At 38.3% G+C, this 16,108-nt stretch overlaps 1 protein-coding gene across 4 annotated transcripts in view; it reads right to left on the reverse strand.

Moving 5' to 3' along the window:
- LOC143258530 (PRELI domain-containing protein 2-like) overlaps positions 1–16,108 on the reverse strand; it is a 40,701-nt gene that overhangs the window by 6,830 nt on the left and 17,763 nt on the right. For 3 of the 4 annotated variants that reach the window (XM_076517635.1, XM_076517636.1, XM_076517637.1), the window contains one exon: positions 9,318–9,388. In XM_076517635.1, the coding sequence (XP_076373750.1) occupies positions 9,318–9,388 (71 nt within the window). Of the gene's footprint in view, positions 1–4,936; positions 5,095–9,317; positions 9,389–16,108 lie in introns of all 4 variants that reach the window. The other variant, XM_076517638.1, reaches the window with a different exon arrangement.

The following is a 16,108-nucleotide window of genomic DNA, read 5'->3' on the forward strand; positions in this document are numbered from 1 at the left end:
AGAGAGTCAGTATAAATAGTACAATTTGTGTTCTGCATAGCTTCTACATGATCAAGGGCAAGAAAAATGGCATACAACTCAGCAATGAACACAAACTGCAGAAGGGGATTCTGTGAGCACCCAACAAACCATGGCAGTCCCCACAGAGTCACCTGATTTTGAACTATCTGTACAACCAAGAATAGAAGAATGGTTTGAAACAGAAGATGGTACTTCCAATCAGGAGTATCCACCTTCCTCGGATGACTCAGAGAAAGGTCACAGGTGGGGATGGTAATAAGCCATAATGGGATGGGATGACCAGAAGAGACAGCAATGTCATCCAAGGACAGAACTAATTCAGACAGCTGCACCTGGACATGAAGATGTAAAGGAAGAATGTCAGACCATCCATTCCAAAAGAGCACAGTCCACTTAAGAAAAAAGACACAATCCCAAGTAGGATGCTGTGCTAAGGATTGTAGTTTTCAATGATACGGTAAAGAAAGTTACATGCAGAGGAAGTGAAGAGAAGGTTCATGGGATCTGGTATACAAACTCTGGACTGGAGAAGTGTGGAAAGCCCCTGTGCATAGCCAAAGCCCCAGATGGTGAAATCAATCAAACATCTTCAAAGCTGAGGTCCTGGCAGAACCATAGACCAGAGATCCATAGTCCAGTTTGGATCAAATGAGGGCACAATAGATCATGAGCACAGAACATCAGTCTATTCCCCAAGAAATGGAAGAAAGGGCATAGAGGATATTCGGTGTCCTTGTACACTTGACACGTAGCTGCTTGATGTAAGGAATGCAGGTCAGCTTACGGACAAAGATAAGCCCCGAAAATGTTGCCTCAAGAACAACTTTGCTGAGATAAACTTGGGATAAATACCCCATTGGCAGCAAAAATGCATGCAAATGATTTTGAAGATTTAAAAAATAAGACCGTTTGTTGTGGTCCACTTCAACAAATGATTGAGGACAGTCTGAAGCTGCTGCTCAATAAACCTCATGCTGAATGACTGAAACAAAATGAGGAAGTCATTAACATAGAGCCTATTAGCAGAAGTTTGTGAAAGCTGTGCAGTGGCAGCATTACTCTTTACACTGAAAATCGTGACACTCAAGACACAGGCCTGTGGGATTCCAAGTTCCTGTGGAAAATAAAGGGAAAGTATAAAGTCCACATGGACTTGGAATCTGTTAAAACATGCTGGATAAAAGTGGGTAAATGGCCAAACAACCTATATGAGTGGAGATCTCACAAAATGACATACCTCCACGTAGTGCCACGAGCCTTTTCAAGGTCAAAGAATATTGAAACAAGATGTTGTTGCTTATGAAAGACTCCCCTCAGAATTGTGTCTTGAATGTCACTCTTTTCATTATAAATGGAATTGGCATCAGTGAACATCTATCCCTACAGTTGCAAATGGTCTCTTTGTCAACGACTTCCACATCTCGTGTCAGTCATCAAATATAAGGTATGTTGAGAGGCAGCTACAGACTGCCTTCAATCATTTACTGATGTGAACCACATCAAACAGTTTCAACCTTTCTCTCTCCAAAACTGTTTTGCGTGCACTTTTGTTGTCAACAGACTGCCTTCAATCATTTACTGATGTGAACCACATCAAACAGTTTCAACCTTTCTCTCTCCAAAACTGTTTGCGTGCACATTTGTTGTCAACAAGGTATTCACCCTGATCCTGAACTCCACATTGGTGAAGCTGTGCTTCTTGTGGCTCCTGAGGTAAAGTTTTTGGGGCTTACATTTGATCTTAAACTGACCTTTATTCTACACATCAAGCAGCTACGTGTCAAGTGTGTAAGGGCACTGAACATCCTCCATGTCCTCTTTTCCACCTCTTGTGGGGCAGATCAATGTTCCATGCTAAATATCTATTGTACTCTTATTCAATCAAAACTAGACTATGGGTCTCTGGTCTATGACTCTGCCAGGACTTCAGCCTTGATAATGTTGGACCCTGTTCACCATCAGGGGCTTTGGCTTTGCACAGGGGCCTTCCACACTTTTCCAGTCCAAAGTTTATACATGGATTCTCATGAATTTCCTCTACACCTTCCTCATTTGCAACTGTTTTTAATGCATGCATCAAAACTTTGATCTTTACCACAGCATCTCACATGGGGTTGTTTTTCCTTCTTCAGCAGGCCACACGTTTTCGTAATAGAAGGTCTACCATTGTTCCTTTTAGCCCTTGTCTTCAGGTGCAGTTGGATGAAATGGGTCTATCTTTGGATGACATAACAGAGCCCACAGATCAGTTCACAGCACCATGGCTAATTACCATCCCCAAATGTGACCTTTCTTTGGATCATCTGAAGAACGCAGATGCTCCTGATTAGAAGTATTGCCTGCTATTTGCCAAACATCTTTCGAACCATCCTTCTATTCCCATTTATACAGATGGTTTGAAATCAATTACACTGTGAGCTCTGCCATTGTTTGCCATGATTCGGTTGTTGTGGACAGAATCCCTTCTACACCAGTTTCTGTGTTCACTGCTGAACTGTATGCCATTTCCCTTGCCCTGGATCACATATATGCTAAGCAGTACTTGAATTGCACTATTTAAACTGACTTGCTTAGTTCTCTACTGGCCCTGGAATCGTTTCATGCTAGTTCTCACACTATTCTCACTGATATTCAAAACTGACTGGTGTATTTCTCTTTAATATGTACTTCTATCCAGTTATTCTGGATACCAGACCGTGTTTGTATTCATGGGAATAAGTTCTCAGACACTGCAGTTAAGTCTGTCTGTTCTGGCAATATCACTGCTGTGCTTGTTCCATACATGGACTATTGTCTTGTATTCAAGGCTTGGCTCTATGCCAGTTGGCAGTTGACTTGGAGTAAGCAATGTGAAAATAAACTTTTCCAAATAAAATCCTCAATTGGACTTTGGCCCTCTTCTTTTCATAAGAATCAGAAAGAGGAAGTTTTCCTAACTAGACTACTCATTGGTCACAGTTTTTTAACTCATTATTTTCTTTTATCTTGGACTGGTGCACCAATGTGTTGTCTGTGTAGCACTCAGACATATTTTACTGTCTTGCTATCATTACGACTATCAACAATGGCACTTTTAGACGTGTTTTGTCTCAAGGTTTATCTACAGTTGAATGCAGTATGATGGAAACAAACAACAAAACAGAAACAAACGATAATAAAAACACAGATTATCACCATGGAGGTCCATTTTCAAAGAATTCAAAGTGCATGGGGAGTAACTTCAATGGGTATATCCCTATTAGCGGGGAGTAACTTCAATGGGTATATCCCTATTAGCCTTTGATTTGAAGAGGAGTTTGGTATGTTGTGGTGAAGATGTTTCCACTAAAATGTCTCCAGAATGCAACTTCTTTACTGATTTTTGGGAGTCAGCAAGTCCCATTAATCCCTTCTAAATGAAAAATAGAGACATGTGCACCAAGGATTTCTCAAATAAGGAATGGAGAATCAGAACTTGAGGTATAAAATCTGGCTGTAATACTGACTGTACAACATGGTCCTCCATGCGAGTAGCTGTTTTCCAATGTACTGTTTTTTTTTCCAATTCTTTCATTTTTATTTATTTTGTTAGAAAGAGGGGTATCCATAATAAAGAAGTTACATTTCAGTGCCCATTGACCCCACCCACCATGAAACCCTATAAGGGGATGCACTACAGTGCCAAAAAGGACACTGCAGCAATGCCAGAGTTTCGTGAGCAGTATACTCAAACACCAGCATCAGATACAATGTCCACAACACTTGTTGAGAATATCCAACACTGGTGCTTGGTTGACCCTAGCCTAAGTAGGCCAGTTGACTGACCCTAGGGGATGCCACCCTAAGGATACCTGTCTACAGGAATTCAAGGCCAAAGTGGTGTGTTAGAGTTTGACCCCTCAACCACCAGGATCCTCTCCTCCCTTTACACGGGTCGCCATGCAGAGTAAACATGTGGGTGGATGTTCAAATCCCAGAGGAGGTAAAATGAAAATACAGAACCTTCTCTGGGAGATCCCATTATCACATATAACACCTTGAAATGATGACAGTAGGAAGGAAAATTATCAGTGAGAAAGATTAAATGCATTATGGCAGAAGGTGTCCACTTCTTAAGCAGGTGGTAGTAGGAGAAGTGTCTATACACCATCTTCACCAACAGATCACCACCCTTCTCTCAATGTAGTGGAATTAAAAGGTATCCTCCCCACCTGACTAGGACATCAACCACTACAGCCAAAGGATTAGGAAAAGGTGACCAACACCTGGAACCTAGAATTCAAGTGGGTATTGGAAACCGACAGTTTTGTTTTGGTTGTTTTCCAATTAGCTCTTATTTTACATTATTATTTTATTTTTTATGGATTGAGATATCCATAACAAACAGAAGAAATTTCAGTGTCCATCGACCCAACCCACCATGAAGCCCTATAAGAGGAAGCACTACAATACCATGCAAGTATACTGCAGTATCCAGGGTTTCATGAGCACTATTCCCTAACATAAGCATCAAACAGAATGTCCTCAACACCCACTGAAAATGTTCAACACTGGTTCTCAATTGACACTACCCAACAGGGGTTGCACTCCAAAACTGCCTATAAATAGGAATTCAAGGTCAAAGTAGCATGTTGGGGTGAAACCCTTCAGCCACCAGGATCCTCTCCTAGCTTTCAAGGATCATCATGCACAGTAAACACTTGGATGGATGGTTCAGATTCCAGAGGAGATAAACTGAGTATACAGAACCTTCTCTGGGAAGCCCTCTCACTGCATGTAGGAATTTACTTCAAGGGCATGAAATTAGCCAAATTACTGTGCTCTCAGGAAGAACTTGATAAACATGCAGGAATGGGACTTAACAAGTTGAAGGCAATACAATGGAAACATAAACAACAAAACAGAAACAAACAATAATAAAAATACAGGTTATCACCATTCTGATTGTAGCTGAAATATTTATTGAAAACAGGCATCCACCTTGAATATCTAATGTCATGCAAAGATGTGCATATGGAGTTGGGAAAGGAATCCAGCAAAGCTTCATCAACTACACACTGTACACTTCCAGAAGGCAACACCCCCTCATGGTGTCTAAACAAAGAAGGTGGATTTGTATCTAAGAAATATATAGAGGTTAATGAACATACAATTATTCTTATTGAATAAATTCATAGAAATATCAGGTCATCCCTTAAGTAATGTCTGATTTCAGGTTCAGAAAATGAGAAAGAATTTCAAATGCTTTTAATGTTATTTAATCAATAATGTATGTTCCATTATTATTAATTATTTCTTGTCAATGAATCAAAAGCTTCTGAATGTCACTTCTATAAAATTCTTGGGGTTTGGAGGAAAAAAATGTAGAAAGCATAGTTTTGACATTGTCATGCATTCCAAGCTCTTCTCTATCAAGATAGTTCTGCAAACTTTAGAATAGATGATAATCAGATGGGGCAAGGTTTGCAGAATAAGTAGGATGTGGAAGTTTCTCCCAGTCCAGCTCTTCAATCTTTGCAGATGTGATCCTTGCTGCATAGGGTTGTGCATTATCCTGGAGTAACAAAACGCCTTTAAGATTGATCAAGGCAGGCCTCTTTGCTTTCAGTGTAGTATTCAAGTGCTCTAACTGTTGACAATAGAAGTCTGATGTAATCATTACATTGAGTGGCAGCAACTCAAAGTGGACCACGCCAACAATATCCCACCAAATGCTTAACAAGACTTTCCTAGGATGGAGGCCCATTTTGGGCTGTACTTTAGCCAGTTTACCTACACTGACTCATTGTCTGTGGCACTTAACATTTTTATAAATATCTATTTTTCATCTCCAGTCACTAACCTGTCCATAAAATGTGAATTACATTCACGAGAGTGCAGAGAACTGCAAATATCAACTCTTGCTCTAAGGTTGGCTTCTGACAAGTCATGGGGGACCCATTTTCCAAGTTTTGACACCTTTCCAAGTTGTGCAAATGATGACGGACTGTTAAATTGGTTGAATTAAGCTTTTGTGTTAGTTCTTCACCTGTTACAGCACAATCTTGATCAAGTGCAGCTAGCAGCAAGTCATCATTAAACTCAAGCTGTAGTCACCTGATCTGAACTTCTGAAACCACCTTCGACATTTTCTTTCATCGAAAGACTCTGGATCATAAACATCTTGAATGTTTCGTGTAGTTTCTGCTGCACTATTGCCTTTTCTAAACTCATAAAGCATTATATGCCTAATGTGCTCCTCAAACACATCCATTTCATAAGGGTTTAATTGATTGATGATCTGAAAAAGTGGAGTTGGATTAGTCTCGTTTAGTTGTCTGAACATTTTTATACATGTCTTACTATATATTTTAGCCATTAAAGCCTTCTACAAAAATAGAAATGATGATGCACTTTTTGTATTAAATTTTTGGACATTACTTATGGAATGATCTGATACATAATCTGCTAAAAAAAGAAACCTGTTTATTTGGATATTTTTCACAATCCCTGACACTCTGGAAATTATTCAGGCAGCATGTTGGGCAAAACAGAAATGTTCACTATAACAAATGTCAGAAGTACTGAAGAGAGAATAACTCATTTTCTGAGAATTCCATTTGGCTTAGAAAGTAAGTACAGGTGGCAAATACATAGAATCATGAAACTGAAAAGATAACAGCGTAATGAAGGCAAAATGGAAAAAAATAATAATTTGTTCAAATTTGTCTGCCTGCAAGATATCCTCTAAAGGGTACCAAGAAGCTAAATGGCAAATCTTACAAAGTGTAATGCAAAATTCACTCTGAAAGTATGTTTTAATGCATCTTGATAAATAAAATGAACCAGCTGTGTAAGTCAATTTAGTAATATGGATGATGCTACACGCAAACTTTATTACCCCTGGGGGTACTGCAAATGGAAAAGGGGTGTTGCTCATTATAGTATTTTTGCAGCTCCAAGTTCAATTTTTCACATGCAATATGATTTCAATACTAATATATATGTGTGTATCTGTTTTTCTTTTTTTCCCAAATCTAAATTACTGTAATAAATGTGGATTGTATGTTGGATTACTATTCTTGTCACACAAGGTAAGCTTTATGAAAGTACTGTAGGGGTGTTAATTAGAGGTAATATGGTAAATAACTAACATTAATAGTCTTTGAAAGATTTTTTTAATGCCATGTAGCAGTAAATAGCCTTGACAGGACATAGAAAACACTTTTCTAAATAAAAATCTGTGTCAGTCAGTGTAGGTAACATAACTGGAGAATAGCAAACCAACCTTCTCTTGCAACTTGAGTACTTGATGAGAAAGCTCTATCACAATGTAAGTAAAGACACTTAATTAAAAAACGTAAGAGAAGCATCTACAGAAAAAAACAAAAAGTCCTGATAGTGTATATCTGAAGTGAGAATAACTGAAAATACATTTGGTACCAACTAGTTGGTAGAGCAAACAAGTTGCTGAAACTTCTAAAGGAGAAGAAAAAGCAAAATATATTACGCAAAGATTCAACTCTGACTGAATGCATCATCTAAGTACTCATGGAAAAATTATGCAAAAATAACACAAAGTATACTAAATAAGTATGAAAAAATCTTTTTGTGGCATTTATAAATGGCAGAGAGGGCAGCTCTGTAGCCTGAAATAAAAGAAAAATATAAGCCATAATCATGAAAAATAAGGCAATCTGCTGAGGAGTTAAAAAAGAAAAGAAAGACAAGAAACAGAATTTTGAAAGCATAAAGTCCAGAAAAAAGACCAAGAAGATTGGTATATGGCCACCAATTAATGTATGGCAATAATAGGACAAAATTTGAGCTATGCTCAAAGGACTGCATAACTATCGGTCAAAGATACAGACAATGAAAATTGGGGAAGATATGTTCAAGACCACCATAAATGTTTTTAAAGATGTAACAGAATAGCATCATTTTGAGACACGCAATAATATTTTAAGCCATGGTTGAAAAAAACAATGTAAAAGTATAAGAATTTCACAAACTTATAGTGATCAATGCCTGAAAAAGAAGAGTGAAGGAACAGGGAGAGAAAAAAGCTCTTCCAAGACTGGTTCAAGGTGTCAACCACTAGGAAAACTACAACTGGGGACCACTAAAGTGGAAGATGATGACTGACTAGTAGCAGATGCAATGATCAGTAGATGAACTCGTTTATGGAACTACTGCTGAAACTATGAAGGATAAACTCTATTGAAAGAAACTAATGACCTCTGAAAAGAGAATCAACAAATGTGTTAATAACATCTGGTACATGACAAACTCAGAGATATATGTAATGTGAACTTAGCCACAGAAGTAAAAAAAACTTCAGAAAATGAAGGTGTGAAATCAAGTTATAGTCTGATTTTTGACACAGGCCATCACAACAGAAGTGTTTATCAGATAAAAAGTGAAATTATACAATCAAATAAGCTCAAGTTTCACAGATGAATGCAGGACCCTAGATGGCCTCCTAAAAGACAGAGGAGGGGCTGCTCAGAAAAGAATCAAGTCATTGCCTGGGTCAAAAAGGCACCCCACTTGCTTTGAACTTTGCAAGTTAAAAGGATTGAAAATTAAGTGAATAAGAAGGGTGAAATGTTGTGAGCAGTGCATAACTAACTTTAATGTGAACTTTAAAAGAAAACAAATGCATAAGATGTGAAATGGCAATAATGAAGTCTGAATCATGGAGGGAAAGGAGGTCTTATGCAAGATTTTCTAAAATATGTGCAATAAATTGGAGATTGCACAGTTATGGGTAAATGATACAAAGTCTACAATATATAGAAGATATTCAGAATTTTAAGTCATAAGTGTTGACAACATAAAAGCAAACTCAACAAGGAAAGGCTTACAGTATTTCAGAGGTAAAACTATCAGTTTATAATTTTAGAAATTATAATATACTAATATACAGAAATACAAATACATTTATGTGAATATATGCTAGAAAATACTTTGTTAATGTAACAGAATTTTTTTCTTTTCATTTTCAGTTTTTCATTTAAAAACTGATAATATAAACAGGAATATTTTGTTAAAGAAAAACTTGAAATATTCACACACAAGTGAAAACTGAAAAACTAGTATGTTCACATTTTATTGACTATGTTTTTAAATAAATTAATTTAGTATTTGCACATTAACATGAAAAGGTAAATTCAACATTAAGTCATATGTGATGACGAGAAATCCACTTGAAGTAACACTGTTGAAACACTGTTCTGTACTTTATTTTAATTAAAGTTTTAATAGTCATACCAGCTGATTTGAGAATACGTTAGGTCATAGTTCTTTTATTTAACAACTCTTCTACTTTAACTTACCTGCCGAAACACAAATGGGACAATGTTATTGCAGTAAGCTATCCTCTTTATGTACAAAGTTCCATCTTTATCTAGAAAAGTTAAAACATATATACAAATTTTGCCTTTATTTATTTAATGGTTAGATAACAGTTTTCTTTGCTATGTTAAAAACTATTAATTTAAGAGGTCTGGAGCCTATTTTACAATTTCACATTATTTGATTGTAAAGCATTTGTATTAAAGGTATCAAATGACTTCAAAATATTTCTACCATTCGCAGAGAATGAACATAACTTTACATATTTAAAATTATTAAAATCTATTTAAGACAGATGTTTACTTCTTAAATACTGAAAGTTTTTCCTTGTTGAGTTTGAACCCAAGCTGTCAACAAAATATGAGACTCAAAATTTTTTAAATGTTCTTTACACACTGCAGATCAATCTATTACTTATCCATAATTTTCCACTGCCTCATGTCTTATTGCACAAACATCAGTGGATCTTACATAAGCTATGCTTTTCTGCCAGAATTGAGATTTTATTGAAGAGGAATTATCTTTCTCAACAGTATACCTCTTTGCTCATTATTCCCTTTAATTTAGAAAAAGAACACAGTTTTTGCAAGCAGTAACAGTGTAACAAACTTGTGAAGTCAAAAATAGGACAGAGGTAATGGTATAAACATGTAAGAGGACTATTATGTCCTACCTTAGCAGTGAAAGGAGAAAAGCCCAAATGAACATACTTTACAGACAGTAGCTCCTCTTTATCAATATCAAAAAATGGCCAATGACTTGTATAAACAGCCAGATTAGTGGGCACTCAAGAAAAACTAAAGACCCAACAGTCCTCAAAGATGAGCAAAATAACATATGAACAGTGTAATGGAAACATGAAAACAAATTAATAAATATAAAAACACAAACTACCCTCATCCTAGTTGGGGTTAAGACATTTAGTTATAATAATAATCCTGTTCCAATATAACTAATGCTATGCAAGATTATGTGTGAAAAGTAAGTGCTGAGGCATCATCAGCCACCAGAAGCAACACATCCAAAAATCAACTGAAAATGGTTAACAATAAGAATTTGGTGGTAGAATATTCAAGAATCAAACAATATACAAATTACATCGAAGCTAGAGAAAAACCACAGGTGGTAAATGGAATTCCAAATTTGAAGATACTTTTATGTGATGTAGGTAAATTAGCAAAAAAAAAGTAAGCAGGTCCATCCTCTTGCCAGCCTATATTTCTGCTCAAGAGTAGTGACCAGGAGGATAAAGACATAGCCTAATTGCAAATGTAAAAAGATGTAACCTCAAATACATGTTATGTAGTCAAGAACATCACAATAAACAAGAAAAACTCACTACACAAGCCAATTCATTAACGTGGCTGAAGAAAGATCTGTAGGACAAGACCAGTACAAACAATAAACCGAGATAAGTTATCTTCAGAAAACACCCAAAGAGAAAGACCATGAAATGGTACCTGGTGGTGAGGGCATACTTGTGGGAGACTATATCACATCTCAAACAGGTATAATCTTTACCTGGAAGAAAAGGAAAAAAAAACCCAAGTGGGTGGAATTTTATTACGACCAATTAAGCACCCACACATAAGTAGTCATTAAGCCAAGAATGTAATATAATTAGAGCACGATCAGATATTATGATATTTTTATCATCTTGATTCAGCTGGAAAGCCAGATTCCCATTGCAGGAAGAGGGCACACCAGCTGTTTGAGGGGAAACCTACACTACACAAACAATGCCACTGCCACTCTATTTACCACTATATTGCACTATAAACAACCAATAAGGATTTCTTCAAGGTGCCGTCTCTCTAGTAATTAGAAACTGGTAAGTAGCAAGGGTCTTCCATACTCCACTTGTTTGGTTAGTTGGTTGATTTACTGTTTTATAGCACAAAACAGCTAGGCTATCTGCACCAAACATCTGGTGAAAAGTTAAAAGTAAATTTAGTAAAATTCATAAAAGGAGGTTAAGGTAAAACAAAACAAAGTTAAAAAAACACATAAATAGCATAAAACCAATGTTTACATCTAGTCTACAACGTTAAGAGAAAAACTACATTAATTCAAGTTGTAAAGGACTTTCTGTAGGGTAACTAATTATTATAACTCACCAGGAAGACTAACATGTAAGTACAAAAACCACCGTCAGTCACCTGAAGTTGGCTTTCCAGTCCTGGTTCCGAGTCATTTGACGTTATGGCCATTTTCAAAAAGTAATAAAAAGATTTTAAAAGACGTGTAGCAAAATTATAATAATAACTTGCCAGGATGACTAACAGGTAGCTCAAACAGCAGCAAAGTCACCTGAAGTTGGCATTAAAAAGATTAATGGCCTTTAAAAAACTAAAAACATAACCAAGGTGTTCAGTGTCACCATCACCAATAACACTGTCTAACGTATGGACAAACCTTGGGACAGAACATGTTTAAAATGTTGCCGTCATAGAGAGTTGTAACAATGGCAAGAAAGTAAAATGTGACTTATTGTGATCTGAGTGTTACAAAAACTACACACTGGTGCATCAGTTACATAAAAAAAAAGGGGGAGAAAAACAGTGACCAAAGCGTAGTCTAGTTAGAACAACTTCCTCTTTCTGATCCTTATGGAAGCAAGACGGTCAAAGTCCAATGTCGGGTTTTATTTGAAAAAGCTTGTTTTTGTGTTGCTCACTCCAATTCGACTGCCAGCTGGCACAGAGCTTAGCCTTGAATACACAACCATAGTCCATGTATGGAACAGGCACAGCAGTGATAGTGCCAAAGCAGATAGACTTAGCTGCAGTGTCTGCAAGCTCGTTCCCATGAATACCAACGTGGTCCAGTATCCAGAAAAACTAGATAGAAGTACATGTTAAAGAGAAATGGGTCAGTTGGTTTTGAATATCAGCAAGAACAGGGTGTGAACCAACGTGAAGCAATTCCAAGGCCAGTAGAGAACTAAGCGAGTGAGAACAAATAGTGCACTTTGAGTAATGCTTAGGTTCTATGTGATCCAGGGCAAGAGAAATAGCATACAGTTCAGCAGTGAACACAGGAGCTGTAGAGGGGATTCTGCACACAACCACCAAACCACAACAAACCATGGCAGAGCCCACACAGTCACCTGATTTTGAACCATCTGTATAAACAGGAATGGAAGGATGGTTCGAAAGATGTTCAGCAAATAACATACAGGATTACCAATCGAGTGTTTACTTTTCTCAGATGACTTAAAGATAGGGCACAATTAGGGAGTGTAAGAAGCCATGGTGGGATGGGCTGACCAGTGGATACAGCAATGTTGTCTAAGGACAGACCCAATTCATCCAACTGCACCTGGATACAAAGGCCAAAAGGAGCAATAGCAGACTATCTGTTCTGAAAAGGTATAGGAAGGCTTGGTAAGGAATGATGTTTTGCACCATATAATGAAGACAGTTGCAAACAGCAGAGGTGCAAAGAAGATTCATGAGACTATGTATAAGCTCTGAACTGGGGAAGTGCAGAAAGCCCCAGTGCAGAGCTGAAGCCTTTGATGATGAATAGGGTTCAGCATCTTTCAGGCCGATTGTCTGGCGAAGCCATAGACCAGTGATCTATAATGGAGTTTTGATCGAATAAGAGCATGATATATTTTTAACATAGAACATTGATCCACTCCCCGTGTGGTGGAAGATAGGACACAGGATGTTCAGTGCTCTCGTACATTTGACCTGTAGCTCCTTTATGTGTAGTATAAAGGTTAGCTTATGGTTAAAGATAAGCCCCAAGAACTTTGTCTCAGGGACCACAGACAGCTCAACTTCATTGATATGGAGTTCAGGATCAGGGTGAATACCCCATTGGCATTAAAAGTACATGTAAATGATTTTATAGAGAGAGAGGTTAAAGCTGTTTGCTGTGGTCTACTTCAGCAAATGATTGAGGGCAGTCTGTAGATGCCACTCAACATACCTCATGATCAATGACTAATATGAAATGCAAAAGTCGTCAACACAGAGCCCGTTTGCAACAGTGAGAGGGAGTTCTTCAGTGATGGCATTAATTTTTATACTGAAAAGTGTGACACTCAGAACACCATCCTAAGGGACTCCAAGTTCCTGTAGAAAATAACAGGAAAGTGTCAAACCCACACAAACTAGGAATCTCCAGTCCATTAAAAATTTTTAAAGAAAATTGGGCAAATGGCCATGTAACCAATATATATGGAGGTCTTGCAAAACGCCATACCTCCATGTTGTATCATAAGCCTTCTCAATGTCCAAGAATCTTGACACATGATGTCATTTGAGAAAGGTTTCTCTGACTAACGTTTCAAGTCAAATCAGGAGGTCCATGGTGGAGCTCTGTCGTCAGAACCCACACTGGATGAACAAGAGGAGGTTGTTTGATTCCAAAAACCAAACAAGACAAGCATTAACCATCCTCTCTAAGATCTTACAGAGACAGCTCATCAAAGCAATTAGGCAGTTGTTTGAAAAAACCTTTGGATCCTTCCCAGGCTTAGAGGAAGGTAGGACAATAGCCTGGTGCTAGGCATCAGGAAAAACATTCTCCTGCTAGATCCAGTTAAAAACAATCAGAAGAACAGCAAGAGAAGCAGGAAATAGATGGCACAGCATGTCATAATGTACATCATCAGCTCCAACCAATGTACTGCCAGACTAATGAAGGGCCAGTTTGAGTTCCACTGGTGTAAAGGGACAATTACTGTCATAGAGACAATCAGCTCGAAAGGAAATAGCTGATCGCTCTGCCCGAGTCTTTATAGCTAAGAAGGTGGAGGAAAAAGGAAAAGTGCTAGATACCCAGCAAAAGCTATCACCTAGAGTATCAGCAATGTTCCGGGTATCAGTTACTTCCTGGCCATCAGAGAGCATGATCAAGAGGAGGACAAAATTATATTGCCCACTGGTCTTATGACTTTGGAACTGATGGTAGAAGATATGCCAGTTCTGAACTTAATCCATGAGTCCTTCTGGCTTTGATGAAAGAGTGTGGAATATCTACGAAAAGTATCCCAGGCCTGTTTTTGAGCCTTCCGTGCCACCACGGATGAGGATATCATGGAAAAGGTGCTGAGGTTTAAGAAATACATTGAGGAGCTGCCTGTATAATACAGTCAGTTTCTGCTCCCACATAGTTGTATATTGATGGCAGGATCAAGTTCTGCGAGAGCAGTGAAAGAGGGCCAGTGTGCTTGATCCAGCTTCCACTGAGGCATGCAGGTCAGGTGGCATTGACCATGGCCAGTCTCTCTAAAAATTATAGGAAAATGTTCACTGCCTCATGAATTATTGTCAACCCTCCATGAAAAGTGGGAGAATAGTAAAGAGGAGCAAATGGAGAGATCAATAGCAGTAAAGGACTGATTAGGTGCATGGAAATAAGTAGCAGATCCAGTATTGAAAAGAGAAGCGTTGTGCTGCCATATCTGGTTCAAACATTCAGAAAAATATCAAGAGAAGCAGGAGATAGATGGTGCAGCATGTCATAGTGTACATCACCAGGTCAAACCAATGTACTGCCAGACCCATGAAGAGCTAGTTTGAGTTCCATCAGTGTAAAGGGATGATTATAGCCATAGAAACAATCAGCTCGAAAGGAAAGAGGTGATCACTCTGCCTGAGTCTTGATGGCTAAGAAGGTGGAAGAAGAAGCAGAAGTGCTAGATACCCAGCAAAAGCTTTCACCTAGAGTATCAGAAATGCTCCAGGTATCAGCTACTTCCTGGCCATCAGAGAGCAAGATCGAGAGGGGGGACAGAATTATATTGCCCACTGACCTTTCAAATCTTGTCCCATATGACTTTGGAACTGGTGGTAGAAGATATGCTGGAAAGCAACGTGGTTTGAAAGTGTGGAATTTCTATGTAAAGTATCCCAGGCATGTTTTTGAGCCTTCCGTGACACGTGGCAAGCAGGATTCCACCACACAACCCTCTATTGATGGCTGACAGATGAAGGCTAGATCAAGTTCTGCAAAAGCAGTGGAAGTGGACAGGTCTGTCTGATCCAGCTTACACTGGGACACACAGGTTAAATGGCATTGACCACAGCCAGTCTCTCTCAAAATTATAGAAAAATGATCAGTGCCTCGTGGATTATTGTCAACCCTCCATGAAAAATGGGAGAATAATGAAGGGGAGCAAATTGAGAGATCAATAGCAGTAAAGGACTGACTAGGTGCATGGAAATAAGTAGAAGAACCAGAATTGAAAAGAGAAAGGTTGTGACCAGAGAGCGTATGCTCTACAGAGCAACCCCTCCTATCAATATCAGCACCTCCCCAGAGAGGATGATGTCCATTAAAGTCCCTCAGGATGATAAAGGGAGACAGAAACTGTTTAATGAGAGCATCTAGGTCTGATTGATCATATGTCTCTCCAGGTGATAGGTAGAGAGAATAAACAGTGATGGTACAACCCAAGGAAACATGGATGGCTACCGCCTCCAAGGGAGTGTCAAGTGGCAAAGACGGGGTGAGCACATGCTGATGAATCAACAGTGGCACCCCTCCATGCCATCACACAGCCTGTAATTTCTGTACAAAGTAAACCACCAAAAGGTGACTGTATCAGCAGGTTTCACAAATGTTTCCTGTAAGGAAAGACATACAGGATAGTAGGAAGCAATCAATGTTTTGATGTCATCCAAACTAGAATGTAAAACTTGATAGTTCCACTGTATCAGGGTTGCCATTTTTATTTATGTGTAGGTGAACTGGGTTGAGAGCCTATCTGTTTTTGACCACTGCTCTTTTCTTTGTTGTCTTTATTCGAGGGAAG

This window comes from Tachypleus tridentatus, chromosome 8 (assembly GCF_004210375.1).
Source record: "Tachypleus tridentatus isolate NWPU-2018 chromosome 8, ASM421037v1, whole genome shotgun sequence".
Classification (NCBI taxonomy): Eukaryota; Metazoa; Arthropoda; class Merostomata; order Xiphosura; family Limulidae; genus Tachypleus; species Tachypleus tridentatus.